The following is an 18,346-nucleotide window of genomic DNA, read 5'->3' as shown; positions in this document are numbered from 1 at the left end:
AGACTCTGGATTTCTTCCCGGCTTTGGGATTGCAACGATGGTAACATCTTGCCACTGTGGTACAAAGCTAATTGAATAAAAATAATTAAAAATTTTTAGCAAAATGGATTTTCCATTGAAAGGTAAATGAGCCAACATCGAATAAGAAATATTATCACTTCCGGGAGATGTATCTTTGTGAAGCAAGCAATGTTCTAACTCTTGTCTAGAGATTTGTATGTCTAAATTATTTTTAATAACTTTAAAATAAGGTTCCTTTGGAGATACAAAATCAGGAGTTAAACTATGCAAAAGCTCAGTGGCAGCTGATTTACCCACAAAAGATCTTGGTGTTGAGTCATCCACTCAACATGGAGCGAGTGAGCGAGAGTGCACGCGTACTACAGAAAGGGACGCAGCGGTCATTGCCCGAGCGGCAGGGGGGGGGCACCGCGACGGCCAAAGCCCGTCTAGTAGTCAGCTGAAACATCGCTCGACGCGCACACGCATCACGTTCCCATCTTTCTTCACTTGTACTACGTTGATCGCGAATTACAACATTTTATACAGGCCACTTTCTTTTATTCTTCTCCACCGAGCTATCGACTCCAACATTGGTCCATCGAGCCTCAAAATTGGATAGCTGCCGTAGGTCAAGATCGTCAAGAAGTCGAACTTTGAACGGCCACCGTTAGGGCGCGGTCATCGGGTTCAAGACATCGTCATCGAAGTCTCGCTTCAGTTTTCTGCTTTTAGACGTCGTGGAAGACTACACGGATTTATATCAACCGTCTTGGAGGATTTCACGTCGTTGGGCGCAGTAAGAAATAGGATCATTAGGACAACGAGAACAAAGACCATCAGAAAAGAAGCAATTTTACGACATTGGTTTGTCATCGTGTACAGAAGATTGACATAGTTCTACACGCCGCAGTCATCAGTGGATTGCAAAGAAAACCCGTGAGATTGTTCCATATATTTCCTTTTATTTTCTCATAATCATCCATTTTCATTCCCATAATCATTTTCATATCTTCAATCCATTTACATTACATTCCATATCATTATTGTCACATTTTATATTTTTTCTTTGTTTTTCATTTTATTTATATTCATTTTTCTTCATATTTTTTCGCATTTTCATCTCTTCATCCATCCCATAAAAAAGCTTATTTAATTGTTTTCATCAGAATACGCAATCATTTTTTTGTTTATTTTAAGTTGTGTTTGCATTAGATAAACTTCATAACATTACTAAGCACTTTTGATTGACACGCTTTGGGCCTGAAAAAAATTTATAGCGATATCTTCATTGCACATTTCATTGCTAAGCTTCGCAGGATAGTGACTTTGCTTAATAGGCTAGTTAAGCTTTGCTTATTTTTATTTTTGCTCAGATTTTCTAAAAAAAAATGTCTGATTTTAAAAGCTTAATTAAGAAGCGTGCATCAATAAAAGCTAAGCTTACTCAGTTTGCATCTTATATCAATTTTTCAAAATCTTGTGAAAAGTTAAGTGAATTGCAAGTCATTGAAATTGAATATCGACTTAACATTTTCGAAGGCTTATACGAAAAATACGACGCACTACAGAATGACTTGGAAACGTTGGCGGACGTTCTTGAAGAACAATATACGGAGCGTGAAGAATTTGAGACTCAGTTCTACAACTTGGTGGCCTCTGCGCGCCAGCTGATAAGCAGTTCTCGACAATTTCTCAAGGCGGATGCCAATTCCGAGGTGGGTTCTTGTGCTAATAACACACAAACACAAAGCTCAGTACGTTTACCTTAGATTGATTTGCCAAAATTTTCCGGTAGCTATCATGATTGGTTGGAATTTAGAGATACTTTTATTTCAATAATTCACAATAATAATAACATTGATAAAATAAATAAGTTACATTATCTTCGAGCTTCATTAATGGGTAGTGCATTATTAGTTATAGACAATTTACACTTTAAATCAGATAACTATGACGCTGCCTGGCGGTTACTCTGTGAGAGGTTTGACAATAAAAGATTACTTGTCAACAACCATGTGCAAGCACTCTTTAATGTGGACGCAATCAGCAGAGAGTCCAGTAAGTGTTTACGTCATATTATCGACACAACAAATAAAAATCTGAGAGCCCTTTTAACACTCGATCAACCTGTTTAGTACTGGGACACACTAGTAATACACATTATGGCATCCAAGTTAGACCAAGTAACGAGTCGTGAGTGGGAAGAGCACAGAAATACCTTGTCTGAGCCTCCTACACTTTCACTATTTATTTCATTTTTAAGTAATAGACTTGCTAGAGACTCTAGAGGAGTCAAATTCATTAAAATTGAAAAGCGAATTTAAGAATAACATTAATAATAGATCTAAAAGTTTCGTAGTATCAACTGAAAATAAAATAAAAAATATATCATGTCCTCTATGTCATCAAAATCATTTTATTTTTGCATGTGAAAAATTTAAAAACTTATCTGTACAATCACGCATTAAAAAAGCTCACGAAGTCAAAGTATGTCTTAATTGTCTTCGTCCAGGTCACAATGCCTCGAAGTGCAAATTAGGCCATTGCAAATATTGTCGTGAAAAACATAACACTTTACTTCATATAGAGAATAGTGCAATTTCTCACGACACACCAAACATTTCTCTTTCTGTAAATAACTCGTCTAATTCGTCTGTTGTTCTCCTTTCCACAGCGCTCGTGAAGGTGGTGGACGCCAAGGGCAACCTCCATACTGCGAGAGTCTTATTGGATAATGGAAGCACGGTTAATTTCATTTCCGATGACTTAATTCGTAAGCTTCATATTTCTACTTATTATAATCCTTCTAGGGTTATTGGTATTAATCAACAAACATCTGATAGTTCGCAAACTTGTTCAATCTCCATTCAATCTTTCAAGGGAGATTTCACAATTAAAATTAATTGCCTAGTTCTCTCAAAAATTTCATCTTCAATTCGTAATTCGTATATCGACGTAAGTAGTATACCTATACCTACGAACATTCTTCTTGCCGATCCTAACTACCATGTTCCGTCGTCAATAGACATACATACTTGTTGGCGCGGAAGTCTTTTGGAGCATAATAGGCGCGAATCGTATTGCATTAGGTAAACATTTGCCCACTTTGCTAGAGTCAAAATTTGGTTGGCTCATTTCGGGTTCAGTCGCTCATTATAATTCGTCTTCTGAGTTATGTATGCTTGTTGATCATATGCAACCCGACTTAAGCCGTTTTTGGGAGTTAGATTCTGTATCTATGAAACATAATTTAACCTCTGAAGAACGATCATTCGAACAATTATTTAAAGATACTGCTTATCGTAATCCAGATGGACGTTTCGTCGTAAGTATACCCTTTAAAGAGTCGCCTGATGTGCTCGGGGATTCAAAAGCCATGGCCAAACGTCGATTTTTATCACTCGAGCGTCGTCTGGAGCGAGATAGTCATCTTAAAAATCTCTACATAAACTTCATGAGAGAATACATCGACTTAGGGCACATGAGCGAGAATATAGAGCAGGTAAGCGGCTCTACATCTGAGCCTTCATATTATTTGCTTCATCACGGTGTCTTAGAAGAGTTGCGCTCTACCACAAAATTAAGAGTCGTGTTTGATGCCTCCGCGAAGACAACTACAGGTAAATTATTAAACGACATTCAAATGATTGGCCCTACTTTACAAGATGATTTGCTAACAATTCTCCTTCGTTTCCGTCAGCATAAAATTGTAGTCAGCGCGGACATCGAGAAGATGTATCTTCAAACACTTGTAAGTAGTAGCCAGCGTTCCTTACAACAAGTATTTTGGAGAGAGAGCCCTATGCATCCTTTGAAAACATACACTTTAAACACTGTGACGTATGGCACTGCTTCAGCGCCTTTCTTAGCCACTAGATGCTTAATTCAACTCGCTGAAGAAAGTAGAGATCAAGCAAATAAATTTACCATAGCTCTTGACTTCTATGTTGATGATTACTTATCTGGTGCTTCGTCTGTTACAGCTACCGTAAATCAATGTCGCCAAATCATCGCTGTTCTTCAGACAGCTGGATATAATTTACGGAAATGGTAGTCTAACTCAAACGAAGTACTAGTGTCTCTATACGGTAATCATGGTATATCAGATATCGTAGATCTTAGCAACAACGAGATGTCTAAGACATTAGGTCTTAACTGGCAGTGTTCTCGTGACACATTTTCATTTTTTATTAATTTAACTTCCACTGAGAAGGTCACAAAACGTCAAATATTATCAGTCATCGTACAAATTTTTGACCCCATCGGTCTTGTGGTTCCCTGCATAGCTGAAGCAAAAATACTTATGCAACAACTTTGGCTTGCTAAATGTTCATGGGACGAGCCTGTTCCAGCTAACATTCAAAGTATTTGGTGCGACTTTCAAAAAAGTTTACCCCTTTTAAATGCCATACAAATACCTAGATGGGTGGTTTGTGACTCGCCAAAAACTATACAACTCCATGTGTTTTCAGATGCCTCTGAAAAGGCTTATGGTGCATGTGTATATGTTCGCAGCGAGTCATTGGATGGCAGAGTTCACGTGCATCTTCTTACTGCTAAGATTAAGGTGGCTCCAATCAAGCCAACCACGATGCCTCGGCTGGAACTTTGCGCTGCATTATTAGGGTCACGCTTACATACAAAGGTATGTCAATCATTGACTCTACATATCGACGAGTCCATATTTTGGTGTGACTCTACAATCGTCTTGGGTTGGCTATCTACATCGCCAACTCAACTTAAAGCCTTTGTTCGTCATCGCGTTTGTGAAATTCAAGACATGTCCCATGTTCATGGCGTTACGTTCCGTCTCTTGAGAACCCCGCAGACCTCGCTTCGCGCGGACTTAGAGCTGACAAGTTGTCATCATCTTCTTTGTGGTGGTCAGGTCCACAGTTTTTACAAAAAAGTCCATCTTCTTGGCCTAACTTCCCTCATCAATTATAAAATAATACATCTGAAATTGTAGTTTCTCATCATGTTGACATTAAACAAGAAAACATGTTTTTAAATTTTTATTCTAATTATTCAGCTTTAATAAATTACAGAGAGTCGTTTCATATATCTTGCGTTTTATAAATAAATGTAAAAAACAGTCATCTGAATGCGGAATTAAAGTAATTTGAATTAAATTTATCTTTAAATCAAATATTAAAACATAGTCAACGGGAGTCATTTCCCGAAGAATACAAATTGTTAATTTCAGGTAAACCGTTACCTGCAAAAAATAAATTGTTATCCCTATCGCCGTTCTTAGACATGGATACAAAATTAATTCGCATAGGAGGCAGACTTAAAAATTCATTTTACGATTATAACGTTAAGCACCCCATTCTTTTATCAAGCTCTCACCACATTTGTAAATTATTATTTAACATGTACCATATCAAACTAATGCACGCCGAACCTCAATTGCTACTTGCCAGTATTCGTCATCACTATTGGCCTATTGGGAGACGAAACTTAGCAAAAAGGGTTACACATCATTGCGTTAGGTGTTGTAGGATTAAGGCTAATACAATTCGACCGATTATGGGTAACCTACCAGAGCAGCGCCTTCACCTAGAGTTTAACCTTACCCCTTTGACTCCTTCACACTTTCTCATTGGGCGATCTTTAATCATGCTGCCACATTCACAAGTCCACAGCTCCAACGTCTCCAACTTGCAACGGTTTCGTCGTATAGAAGGGAGTAGGGATATTTAGTGGAACAAATATCTTCCTTTTTAAGTTTCAAATTTACTTCCATTGGTGTATTTATTGGATTACAATTTTCCATGTTAAATCTCCTTAACAACTGTTCAACAAATTGTTCTTGGTCTACAATCAAAACATTGTTTTCTTTTCTAACCCTCATGCCTAAACATTGTCGGATTTCTCCTAAATCTTTTAACTTAAATTTTGAATTTAATTCAGTTTTTAGACATTCAGTTTCAATTTTACAGTTAGAAAAAATAAAAAAGTCATCAACAAACAGAGCTATAAATGTTTTAGATTTCTCGTTCTGCTTAACAAACAAGCACGGCTCATACAAAGACTTTTTATAACCTAATCCTTGCAAACAATCATCTACTCGTTTATACCATGCCCGAGCAGATTGCTTCAAGCCATAGATTGCCCTATTCAACTTTAGTAGTTTATTTTCTCTATTCTGACAAACAAAATTTTCTGGTAATTTCATATAGACAGTTTCATCCAAATAGCCATTTAAAAATGCTGTGGTAACATCTAGGTGAGTTATATCTAGGTCATATTTGACACTCAATGCAAATAAAAGTCTTAGAGTAGAGTATCGAAGCACAGGGGAAAATGTCTCTTTGTAGTCTATACCTGCTTTTTGGATGAAGCCCTTCGCCACCAAACGCGCACGATATCTCACTTTTTCACACTTGTCTAATTTCTTTTTAAACACCCACTTACACTGAACCACTGTAGCTTTATTTGGCTTATCCACCACTTCCCATGCCTTGTTATCTTGGAATGACTTGAGCTCCTCCTTCATAGCCTGACACCATTCTTCTGCCTCTGGACCGCTTATAGCCTCTTCATATGTTATCTGGTCTCCATACAGATTAAAATCTGCTTCAACACACATATTACTGCAACCGTATCTCTCTGGCTTCTTTCTTTGTCTTACTTCTGCCTTCGGTTTAGTCATTTGATTAAGGTCCTTCAATTCTCTCAATGGTACAGTATCGAAAAACTCTTCTGAGGAACTAGTAGATGGTTCTTCTTCTACATAAGTACTATCATCCTTTGATATTACTGTACTAGTAGATTCATCAGAGTCGGAGCTGGTCTGGTCTTCATGTTGCTCGGCAGGATTTGCTGGTGCGCTTAGATTCTCTTCAACTACTGCTTGTATTTTTTCTGGGTTATCATTTCGTTCTATTATTGTAACATCTCGGCTTGTTATTACTTTGTTGGTCTTTGGGTTATATAGCCTATAGCCCTTCACCTTATCTGCGTATCCAACAAGATAATGTTTTTCTGCCTTTTTGTTCCACTTCAGGCGTTTCTCTTTAGGAACATGTGACATTACTATACTACCAAATACTCGTATGTGGCTGATATTTGGTTTTCGACCATGCCAAAGTTCATAAGGTGTCTTCCGGTGCAGTCCTGAAGCTATTGATCGGTTTTTTAAATATACAGCTGTATGTACTGCTTCTGCCCAGAACTTTTTCTCTAATTTAGCATCATATAACAGACACCTTGCTTTTTCAACAATAGTTCGGTTAAAACGTTCACACATTCCATTTTGTTCTGGACTGTAAGGATTGGTTCTCTGATGAATGATGCCGTTTTGTTTCAAACAATCTCTCATTTCATTTGAACAAAATTCTGTGCCATTATCAGTCCTTAAGGTCTTAATACTGGAATTCGTCTGTTTTTCAACCATATTCTTGAACTCTCTGAAAGTGGCAAATACTTCACTTTTATTTTTCAAAAAATACACGAATGACATCCTGCTATAATCGTCAACAAATAGCAAGAAATATCTGGATGAACCTATTGATTTGTTCTCCATTGGGCCACACACATCTGCATGCACAATCTCGAGGACTTTTTCACTTCTGTGACTGCTCTGTGGAAAAGGTAACCTTGTCTGCTTGCCCTCACAGCACACTGTGCAGTTGAACTTGCCAATGTTAGCCTTTTTGTTATACATTAAACCTTCAACAGCACCATTTTTCATTGCATTCATGTCTGTACTATTAATATGACCGAGTCTTCGATGCCATGTTACATCTGAGGTTGTTCTAGCTGAAGCTGCTAATGAATATGCTGGCCGAGTGTTAAGTCTGTATACTCAATTCACCAACTGTGCTATGCCAATCAACTCGTTCTGCCGATTTCTGATGTAACAATGTTCTTGTTGGAAACTTACTTTGTTGCCATGCTTTATCAACTGGCTGACCGACAAAAGGTTAGTGGTGAGATTTGGTATACATAACACATCCTTGACCAAAATATCATGTTCTGAATTCTCAACAACCGTCGTAATCTGTGTATCTCCTGAACACAACACTGGCATAGTCGTTTTATTAGCCACTATAATCTCCTTTGTTGTTAGGTTATGTGACGTATTTTTGATGTTTTCCTGACATATCATCATGTGATTGCTGGCTCCCGAATCGATATACCATTCTTGTTTACTGAAACTGCCATTGAGGAAAACTGCACTAAATGCATTTACTTGCTTTTCTTTATTTTGTGGGCATTGGTTTTTGTAATGACCAATTTGTTTACATTTGTAACATTTAATAGGTTTGACAGGTCGATTTGACGTTGACGTATCTCCAGTTTTGCCAATTTTTTTCCGTTGCCAGTTTTTAGCCGTTATAAATGCACTTTCTGTTTCAGTACTGCCAACATTATCACTCATGTCCATCAATTTTGTTTTTATCACGTCAGCGGAAATGGCGATACCCGAGTGCTCTATGGCCATTATCATTGGCGAAAATTTGTCGGGTAGTCCCGCCAATAACAATGAACCTACCCATTCTTCATTAATATCAAAGCCCGTTCCTTTCAATTTATGCGCCGTATCAATGAGCTGAGTTATGTACGCCGTCATTGAATCGCAATTTTCGAGCCGTATAGAGATGAGAGTTCGCAACAAACTGATTCTGCGTGTAAAACCCGAATCATCAAACAGCGATTTTAGCTTTGTCCAAACACCGTGCACTGTTTTTTCACACTTTATATGCACATACAGGGATGAATCGATGGTCATTACTAATTTCGCTTTTGCCTTTTGATCTTCGACGCTAGTTGCTGCTTCGCCATCTTTCTTGTTGATATCAACGCCTTCCAATATCATAAAATTCTCAACCGCGAAAGCCCACTCGTCGTAGTTTTCGCGTCCCTTGAGTTTAGGAACATTTACGATGTAACTACCAGCCATTTCACTGCAGAAAACTAATACTTTTTACTGAATTTAGCGGGACTGGGCCCATAACCTAATGAAACACTCGTTGAATTTTTACAGACTGAACAGTTTTTATTTGAACGGAAGACACAATGACAGAACAAATAGGGTTGACATATCTAGAGACAGATGTTGCTAGTAGTAATTAAATTATTATTTCGTTATATAAATTTAACATATGGCTTCAGGAACGAACCAAATGGTGCCGGTCTTCAGGCGAGCTAAAGGAAGGAGATCTTGTTGTCATCAAGGACAAGACGTCACCTCCATTGATGTGGCCATTGGGCAGTATCATAAAGGTCCTCCCAGGAAAGGATGGTATCGGAAGGGTTGCCGACATCCGCACACGTAGAGGCGTCTTACGCCGTGCTTTTAATACCATCTGCCCTCTTCCAGTCACTGCTGTTGAAGACACTTCAACCGGGGGAGTATGTTGAGTCATACACTCAACATGGAGCGAGTGAGAGGCACGCGTACTACAGAAAGGGACGCAGCGGTCATTGCCCGAGTGGCAGGGGGGGGCACCGCGGCGGCCAACGCCCGTCTAGTAGTCAGCTGAAACATCGCTCGACGCGCACACTTATCACGTTCCCATCTTTCTTCACTTGTACTACGTTGATCGCGAATTACAACATTTTATACAGTCCACTTTCTTTTATTCTTCTCCACCGAGATATCGACTCCAACACTTGGTCTTTTAGACCCTTTTAACCAACTCACTTTATACCACATCTCACTTTGAGTTACCCTGCTATCAATTGAAGTATAATAATCGTTTCTTAATTTATATTGATACTTACGCATAATTTTTTGAGTATTACTAATTTTTTCCTGTAAAATCTTAAAGTTCCGTGGGATTGGGTTACGCCGAAAAAAGGAAAGAGCGAGCCGTCTATCTGCTACAAGTTTTGATAACGATACATTCCAAAATGGTTTAGGTGTAAAATTACAGGTCGGATTACGGTTAATCTTAATAAATGGAATAAAACGATCACCCGCCGTATTAATAGCATTTAGAAAGTTATTATATAATTTTTGGGGGTCATCAGTAACAAAAGAAAATTCACGAAATAATTTTTCCAAAAATTCTGTGTAGGATGACCAGTCAGCATTTTTATAATTACGTCGAAGAGGTATATTATACTCAAACCCTTTTTCCCATTGTGTCGTTATCTTAATTATAAGATGATCACTACCTAAACTTTCATTTATAGTTCTCCATTTAAGTTTCATTGCAATGTCGGATGAAACTATAGACAAATCGGGGGAAGACTGTTGTATATTATTATTTACAAGTTTGATACGCGTAGGGCTATTATTGTCATTTAAAGTTACGAAACAACTATCTATAAGTGCATCATGAATCTGAGAACCGCGCAAATCTGTTTTGTTTGACCAATTACCATGGTGACCATTAAAGTCTCCCAAAATTAGAGTATTACTATCTAAAAGGTTAAATAAGTTCTCCCAATCTGATTTAGAAGTTCGTACGGATGGGGAGCAATAAATGGATGCTATATACTTTTTCATGTTCGTAATTAAAAACTTTCACTACAATCATTTCTATGCCAGCATTCGTGCTACTATAATTATTCTTCAAAGTTGATGTAATGGAATTATGAACCAATATTGCTACTCCTCCATAAGAATCATCCATATCCCTACGGAACATATTATAACCTTTTATTTTAAGATGGCTATCCGGTTCTAACCACGTTTCACTAAGTGCAGCAATGTGAATCTTTTCTTGAATTAACAATTGTTCTAATGTCAAAGACTTTGGACGAAGGCTTTGTGAATTCCATTGTATAATATTGAGCTTAATTAACTTACAACTTTCAGCCATTATTATTTCAAATATTCAATAAGTGACTTCAGCATTGGCCAATCTGACATATTTTCGACTATCACTAATATCACCCATTCTATACAACACTTAATGACACTTTGCACTTTTTCTTGAAATGACTCATCTTTTAAAAATAAAATCTCTTTTAATCTACTTAAAAGTTCACTAAATTTAATTTCTCTTTTCTTTTCATCTTTTTTATCTGTATTACTATTTAAATTTTCATCCAACTCAATAGAAAGATCTTCTTCGAACCCATTGTGTTTTCCTAAAGAATGAGACAATGTTTTTTTATTTTTTTTTTATTTTTAGGCGTAGTAGAGGTTTCTTTTACAATATCAGCAAATGTTGGGACTTGTCTGAATACTATTGGAGTAGATTCTTGTGGTAAAATGTCAAACATATTACTTGTGGGTTTATTATTTGAATTAACATTGGATTTATTATTTTCCAATTTATGAGACTCGGTTGGTACGTATAAGGTCAGAGCTTTTCTATACGTGCAGTTAAATTCCGCCATTAACTCCCTTAACCTCTTCTCTTTTCGATATGCCGGACAAGAGCGCAACAAAGACATATGTCGGCCTCCACAATTACTACACTTAAATATTGTAGTATCACAATTAGGGTGGTTATCACCACATTTTGGACATACAATTTTTGCGTTTGAACATCGTTTCGAAGTGTGTCCAAGCTTCCAACACCGAGAGCATTGTGTCACCGGAAATACATAAGGTTCGACTTGGATTCTTAGCCCATCGACACATACGTATGACGGACGATAGGATCCTTTAAAGCATAGACGTATGGATTCACTAGGTTTCCAGTCATCCCCTTCTCGATTTCGACGTAAAAGTCTATTTACAGAAATCAGTTCTCCTGCATTTGGACAAACAATACTTTTTATAATCTCTTCTTCTGACAATTCTATATCTACATTCTTAATCACTCCATAAGAAAGATTAACCTCCATGGCTCTCTGAATTCTCCATCCTAGATCTATAAACTTTTTACATTGTTCAATCTTATGTATCATAACTTTATTAACAACGTCGACTCTTATCTTAAATGGGTTAATGTATTTAATTTTCTCGATATTTATTATTCCTTCATTACAGAAAAGTTTCGGTAACTTTTCTCGGGATGAAATATAAATTTCAAAGAATTCTTTATCGGTTCTAGATTTATACTTCTTTTCGTTTTTTTTTTTGAACCAATTTCCATTCGTCTTCTTCATCTTCTTCTCTGTCCCTTTTGCTGGCTTTCTGTTCCCCGTCATCTTTACTTACTTCCTGTGATGCCTCTAATTGTTTTGGTACTACTTCTATTATATCCGCTACCATCTCATTTTCGCTCAAATAATTAGATTGACGTATATTGTTGTTTTCATACTCATTCTCGTATTCATATTGTTCGTCCATTATTATTGTAATCGACGGTCAACAGATGTGCGCAAGGCGCCCGCAGGTAAAAACCTAGCGGGTACCGCGATAAGACGTACGTAAACAAATTAATAACAATGCGCGCGTTTACTACGATCGAGTGTCGAGCCGCGAGTTTTCATCAGTCGTTTCAATCAATTTTGTACAGTTAATAATATTAACGAAGTGAATGATAAGAGCGGCGTTAAACGTTGTGCACTTTTACTGACTGCTTTTGTCGAGGACACTTACCGCGTCGCAAAGGATTTAGTTTTCCCAATCGATCTTGAACAGATAGAATATGGAAGCTTAGTGGAAAAGCTAAATAACCATTTTATGTCTAAAAGAAGTACTTTTGCTGAAAGATATATGTTTTATAAGGCTGGGCTGGGCTGAATGGGCTGCGCGAGTGCGAAGTCTTGCACAATACTGCGAGTTTAAATCTGACCTTGATACGGCATTACGGGATAGATTTGTATTGGGGTTAGAAAACGTTAAGGAGAAGGAGAAATTGTTCGCCGAAAACATTGAACATCTGACATTCAACAAGGCGTTGGAATTAGCTACGAGTGTTCGCTGTGCGCGCATGGCATTGCAGAGTGCGCGCAATGAGCCAACGTCGTCACAGGACGGCGCGCTGGTGCAAGCGCAAGGGACTCCGAGCGGCAGCGGCACCGTGTTTGCGGTGAGGGCCCGCACGCCGCCGAAGAATAGTGCTTCGAGTGTTTCTAACGTAAAACAGTGCTGTGTAGGGTGTGGTTACAAAAATCATATAAAGGATCAATGTCGTTATAAGAATTATACATGTCGTAGCTGTAATGTAAAAGGTCATTTACAACGTATGTGTAAAGCAAATAAAATTAAATATAATAACTTTGTGGAAATGGGCGATAACGACCTTGTTGAAGGTAATTTTAAATGTTTTAATATTAAATGTATGAATGGAGCGCCAATGCAACAAATAGTTTCAATAGGGGGCGAAAATATTATATGTAAAATAGACAGCGGCAGTGCTGTGTCAATTCTACCGAAACATGTTTATGATAAATTTTTTTCGCAAAGGTATAAACTGCAATCGTGTCGTGTTGTTTTTAATTGTTATAATGATAGCCAAATGAAGCCGTTGGGTTATTTGTTATTGTTAGTGCGTTATGAAGGTCACAAGCAATTGCTTAAGATATATGTTGTAAAAACCAATTTAAGGCAACCAGTGCTATTGGGTCGTGATTTTATTTCTGATTTTAATTTACAATTGTCAAATAAAGTGTAATAATATTAAGGAAGATAAAATTAGCAATATATTAATACAAAAATATTCTAAATTATTTTCTAACGGATTAGGCAGTTTTAATAAATTTAAAATTACATTAAAAATAAGACCAGAGGCGCAATTAAAATTTTTCAAGCCACTACCGGTACCGTTAGCATTAAAATGTAAAATCGAGATAGAATTAAAGAGATTAGTTGATTTGGGTATTTTAGAAAAAGTCGATCATTCAGAGTTCGCAACTCCTATTGTTCCGGTTTTGCGCTCAGATGGAAATATTAGGATATGTGGTGATTTTTCAGTTACTTTAAATAAATTTCTTTATATGGATAATTACCCCTTACCAAGAATTGAGGATATATTTGCTAAGCTACACGGGGGTATAGAGTTTTCAAAATTAGACTTATCTAGGGCCTATAACCAGCTCACTGGAAAATAATTGCATTTTACGAGGGCATAAGGTAATTGTTCCAACTTTATTCCGAGAACAAATTTTGGATGAATTACACTCTTCCCATTTCGGTGTCGTTAAGACAAAAACGGAAGCGCGCGCCCGTATGTGGTGGCCCAACATAGACGCACATATCGAACAGAAAATAGGATCATGTAGTATATACGCTTCATTACGAGACGCACTGGCGCGTGCCCCTTTAGCGCCGTGGTCGTACCCGAAGCAGCCGTGGGAGCGGGTTCATCTCGATATGTTCTCGATAAATGGTAAAAATTTTCTAATTGCAGTGGACGCACATTCTAAATGGGTGGAATGTTTTTATATGTTCACAACGCATAGCGATGCAGTTATCGTAAAATTATGTTAATTATTTAGCAGGTTCGGTTTAGTTCGTACGATTGTCACGGACAATGCGACTAATTTTTGTTCGCGTCAATTTGATAGTTTTTGTATGTCCAATAACATACAACATGTCACGATTGCACCATATCACCCGGCATCGAACGGGCAAGCAGAAAATACGGTAAATATGAAGACAGTAAAAAGAAGTCTGAGATTAATTTTAAAACAAACCAATAGCCAAAAATTGATCGAAATCAAGTTACTAAAGTTTTTATTCGATTATAGGAATTCTAAGCATTGTACTACGGGATTCTCCCCTGCAGAGTTAATGATAGGTCGAAAATTTCTATCTAGGCTAGATTTTATGCGCTCGATCAAAATGTTCCCTTTATCAATGTCGTTAGCGTCCAAAGCCCATGATAATGTGTGTTCGAAACAGATATTACAACGTAAGGAATATGGTGGTTACCGGAAGATACCTTTTGTAATAGGTGATAAAGTGTTGATAAGACATTATTATAATAATGGAAATAAACATACGTGGAAGTTAGGCATAATTAAGAAGAAAATAGGTTCTAGGCTTTTTGTTATATATGTTCCCGAATTTAAGACTTATGTTAAAAAACATATAGACCAAATGTTGGCATATAAAGGTCACTTTGATACGTCTGATTCTGACGAAATAAGTATTATAGGTGATGTAATAACACAAAAACATTCGAATTTTGAACGCTCTGAACCTGCATTGGAGTCAATTATTCCAAATGCTACGAACATATCGCCACCAGCTGCCAATACTCCTTGCTCTTTAGCCGAATTAGTTCCAGTTAGTATTGATACTGAAGAAAGGGTGGAAGGCCTTGATGCTGGCTCTGATGTAGTATCTGATCCATCGGTTTCCACGGGAGAGGAAGGAGCTGATTCTGTTTTAAATTCCGCAAAGATTCCGGAATCTGCAGAATATGTTCGAAGTTACCCTATGCGGAAAACACGAACCAAAAATATTAAAAAGTGCTAAGACTTTATTTAAATAGTTTGTAAATATTGGTGGAGGAATATTGTATATTGTAATGGGGGTATTATTAAAAAAGTATGTGAGACGGTTGATTCGTGTCTGCGCAGTAAAAGGTTATACATCGAGTCCGTGTTTTATTTCTAAACACTACATTTTACAAGGCAGTTACAGTCAATTAAAGTTTCCGGTTCATAAACACTACATTTTATTGATTCTTTTTTTTTGGCATAGGTGGCAAACGAGCAGGAGGCTTACCTGATGAAAAGTGACTACCACCGCCCATGGACATCTGCAACACCAGGGGGCTTGCAGATGCGTTGCCGGCCTTTCAAAAAGGAGTACGCTCTTTTCTTGAAGGTTCCCATGTCGTATCTGTTCGGAAAAACCGCCGGCGAAAGCTGGTTCCACAAAGTGGTTGTGCGAGGCAGAAAATGTCTGAGAAATCGCGCTGGTGTGGATTTTCGGACATCAAGGTGGTGCGGGTGAAACTTAGAATTTTGGCGAGATGTCCGAAGGTGAAATTCAGCAGCCGGGATTAATCCGAACAATTCCTCGGAACATTCCCCGTGAAAAATTCGGTAGAAGATGCAGAGTGATCCGACATCTCTACGCAAAGCCAAAGGATCAAGGAGATCAGAAAGGGCTTGATCGTCGATGACTCGAGCCGCTCTACGTTGGATGCGGTCAAATGGAAGGAGCTGGTATTGGGGAGCACCCGCCCAGAGGTGAGAGCGGTACTCCATGTGAGGCCGAATTTGCGCCTTGTAAAGTTTTAGGCGATGGGCCGACGTGAAATACTGTCTCGCCTTGCTGAGCACGCCCAGCTTTTTTGAAGCCAATTTGGCTTTGCCTTCCAATTGACCGCGGCACTGAACAAGGTTCGAAATATCAACGCCAAGTATTCCGATACTACCTGTAGCGGCTATCGGAATGTCCTCAAATCGTGGAGATACGACAAATGGTGTTTTTTTAGCGGTTAACGCGCAAACTTGCGTGTTTTTGGGGTTGAAATGGACTAGATTTAGCCGGCCCCAATTCGAGACTTCGTTTAACGAAGACTCGATTTCAGACACAAGTTTGTTCCGGTTCTCTTCGACGTTTTCCCGAGAAATATTAGCGCGGCCGGTGTATAAGGTGTCAACGGTACTGTCGTCTGCATAGCAATGAATGTTCCCGATTTGCAACAAATCATTGATATGTAGAAGAAACAGAGTGGGTGATAGAACGCAGCCTTGTGGAACACCAGCATTGACGAATTTTAAGTCAGAGCATGCACCGTCGACAACGACCTTGATGCTCCGATCTGCCAAAAAGCTGGTAATCCAATTGCATAATTTCCAAATCAAATCAAATCAAATCAAATCAAATCAAATCAAATCAATTTTATTCAAGTAAACTTCACATTGAAGCGTTTTTGAATCGTCAATAATCAAATACTACCACCGTTTCGGAAAGCAGCTTCTAGCGAGAAGAAACGGCAAGAAACTCGCATAGTTGCTCTTTTCAAATAATAATAAAGATTTATTGTTCAAGTTGCACTACAACACAATAACAATCTTATTAACATATAAAAACAGTATAAAAAACACAATAAATTAGAATTACACAAAAAAAATATTAATATTATAATAGAAAAAGGGAAGAAAAAAGAAATTGTGCTGCAGTACAACAATACCAAATGGAGATTCGCTCAGTAAAGAAGAAGCATCAATGATGCTTCTAAACTGATTTTCAGCGGTCTCCAGAAGGTATGCGCTGACAGCTGTGACACAAAAAAAAAATAGTAATAAAAGTAATACAAAGCAAATCTAAACACTAAAAACAAGCAAAAAAAAAAATTCTTACAATAATATAACGAAAGTAATTAAAAAAAAATAATAATAATAATAATAAAATGATAACAATAAACAGTCCTAGCGGAACGCTGTGCGAGTGAGATATCTACATGAGATAGGAGCAACTAAACGGCAATTTTAATGTAAGGGAAAAAAATTATATATAACAATAACAATGTAGACTTAATGTTCCATCTCACTCTCAGTCTGAGCGTCACCTCTAGCGCTGAGCTGTCGTGCGTACTGCTCGTCCGCACTAAATAATTATAATTATCGTTTATTATAGGCACAACTTGTAATTAAAAATAAAATAGCAACAATGACAAGTAATAGGAAAAAAAAAGAAAAACAGACATCGCAATGGTAAGTCAATATTTTTTGGATTACATATGATAAGATCATAACTTTTCAGTTGTATTATATTTCTCTGGTCCAAGTCCTTTACTTTTTATTTATTTATATTCTAGGCTCTCAAGTGTAAGTGATCAAAAACAATACTATACGGAGAATACTAATGTTAGACAGAAAGTTAACGCCAAGAAGATTTAAACCTGTGGAAGAATATTAAATATCCAATACAAAAAAAAAAAAAAAAATTGGAGTCGGAGATTGTGTTTAAAACTACAATAACAACAACAACCGGTCACCGAGCGCTGGCATGACTCATTCCAAGTGCTATCGGGCCGCAAACAGACAGGTACCTACTCTTACTATTAATCGTATTCCTAAAGTAAACTAAACATACTTAGTGTATTATAATAATTACATTCTGTTAAAATTTATTTTCATAATTTATATCAATTTTTAAATACTGAATACCTACACACGAGTACATACTATAACATAACATATATACATATATATATATATATATATATATATACATACTCATAATAGAACAATTATTTAAAAAATAAATAAATAAAAAATAAAAATAATAAATGAGTATCTAGTATCCTCATTCAGTTTTTTGTTTATCTAGCAAGTATTGTTTATATTTACTTTTAAATGTTGAAATTGTTTTCAGGTCCCGCAAAGGAGGTGGAAGATCATTCCAGCACTTGGTGGCGTTATACCTGAAGCTGCCTCGGAACGCTGCAGTTCTGTGCTGGGGCATTTTTAGCATAAAAAGTGACGCTCGCGTGACATGTTCATTACTGTTCCTTTTTAACCATTGTAGTTTGTGGTATAGGTAAGGAGGAATCTGATATTTAATAACACCAAAAAG

The 18,346-nt window shown here is 37.3% G+C and overlaps 1 protein-coding gene and 1 long non-coding RNA gene across 6 annotated transcripts; both read left to right on the top strand.

Annotated features, from left to right (window-relative positions):
- Window positions 1–1,389: 1,389 nt before the first annotated feature.
- On the top strand, window positions 1,390–9,440 carry LOC124542830. 5 transcript variants are annotated; one of them, XR_006967395.1, is made up of 3 exons: window positions 1,390–1,718; window positions 2,678–2,748; window positions 9,335–9,440. XR_006967395.1 is itself a non-coding variant. In XM_047120713.1 (2 exons), the coding sequence occupies exons 1-2, from the start codon at window positions 4,595–4,597 to the stop codon at window positions 9,373–9,375; spliced, it is 303 nt and encodes a 100-aa protein (XP_046976669.1). In that variant the 5' UTR covers window positions 4,561–4,594; the 3' UTR covers window positions 9,376–9,440. The 5 variants fall into 5 exon arrangements, 1 of the variants encoding a protein (XP_046976669.1); XR_006967392.1 differs by having other exon boundaries at window positions 9,127–9,440; XR_006967394.1 differs by lacking the exon at window positions 9,335–9,440 and adding an exon at window positions 4,519–4,561.
- A 7,781-nt stretch (window positions 9,441–17,221) lies between these two features.
- LOC124542826 lies at window positions 17,222–18,346 on the top strand. Its single transcript, XR_006967387.1, has 3 exons — window positions 17,222–17,481; window positions 17,586–17,815; window positions 18,146–18,346. It is a non-coding gene; the product is annotated as an uncharacterized LOC124542826 (long non-coding RNA).

Source organism: Vanessa cardui, chromosome W (genome assembly GCF_905220365.1).
Source record: "Vanessa cardui chromosome W, ilVanCard2.1, whole genome shotgun sequence".
NCBI classification, from domain to species: Eukaryota; Metazoa; Arthropoda; class Insecta; order Lepidoptera; family Nymphalidae; genus Vanessa; species Vanessa cardui.
The sequence above is the reverse complement of the archived record's forward strand: the minus strand, read 5'-3'. Positions and strand labels throughout refer to the sequence as shown.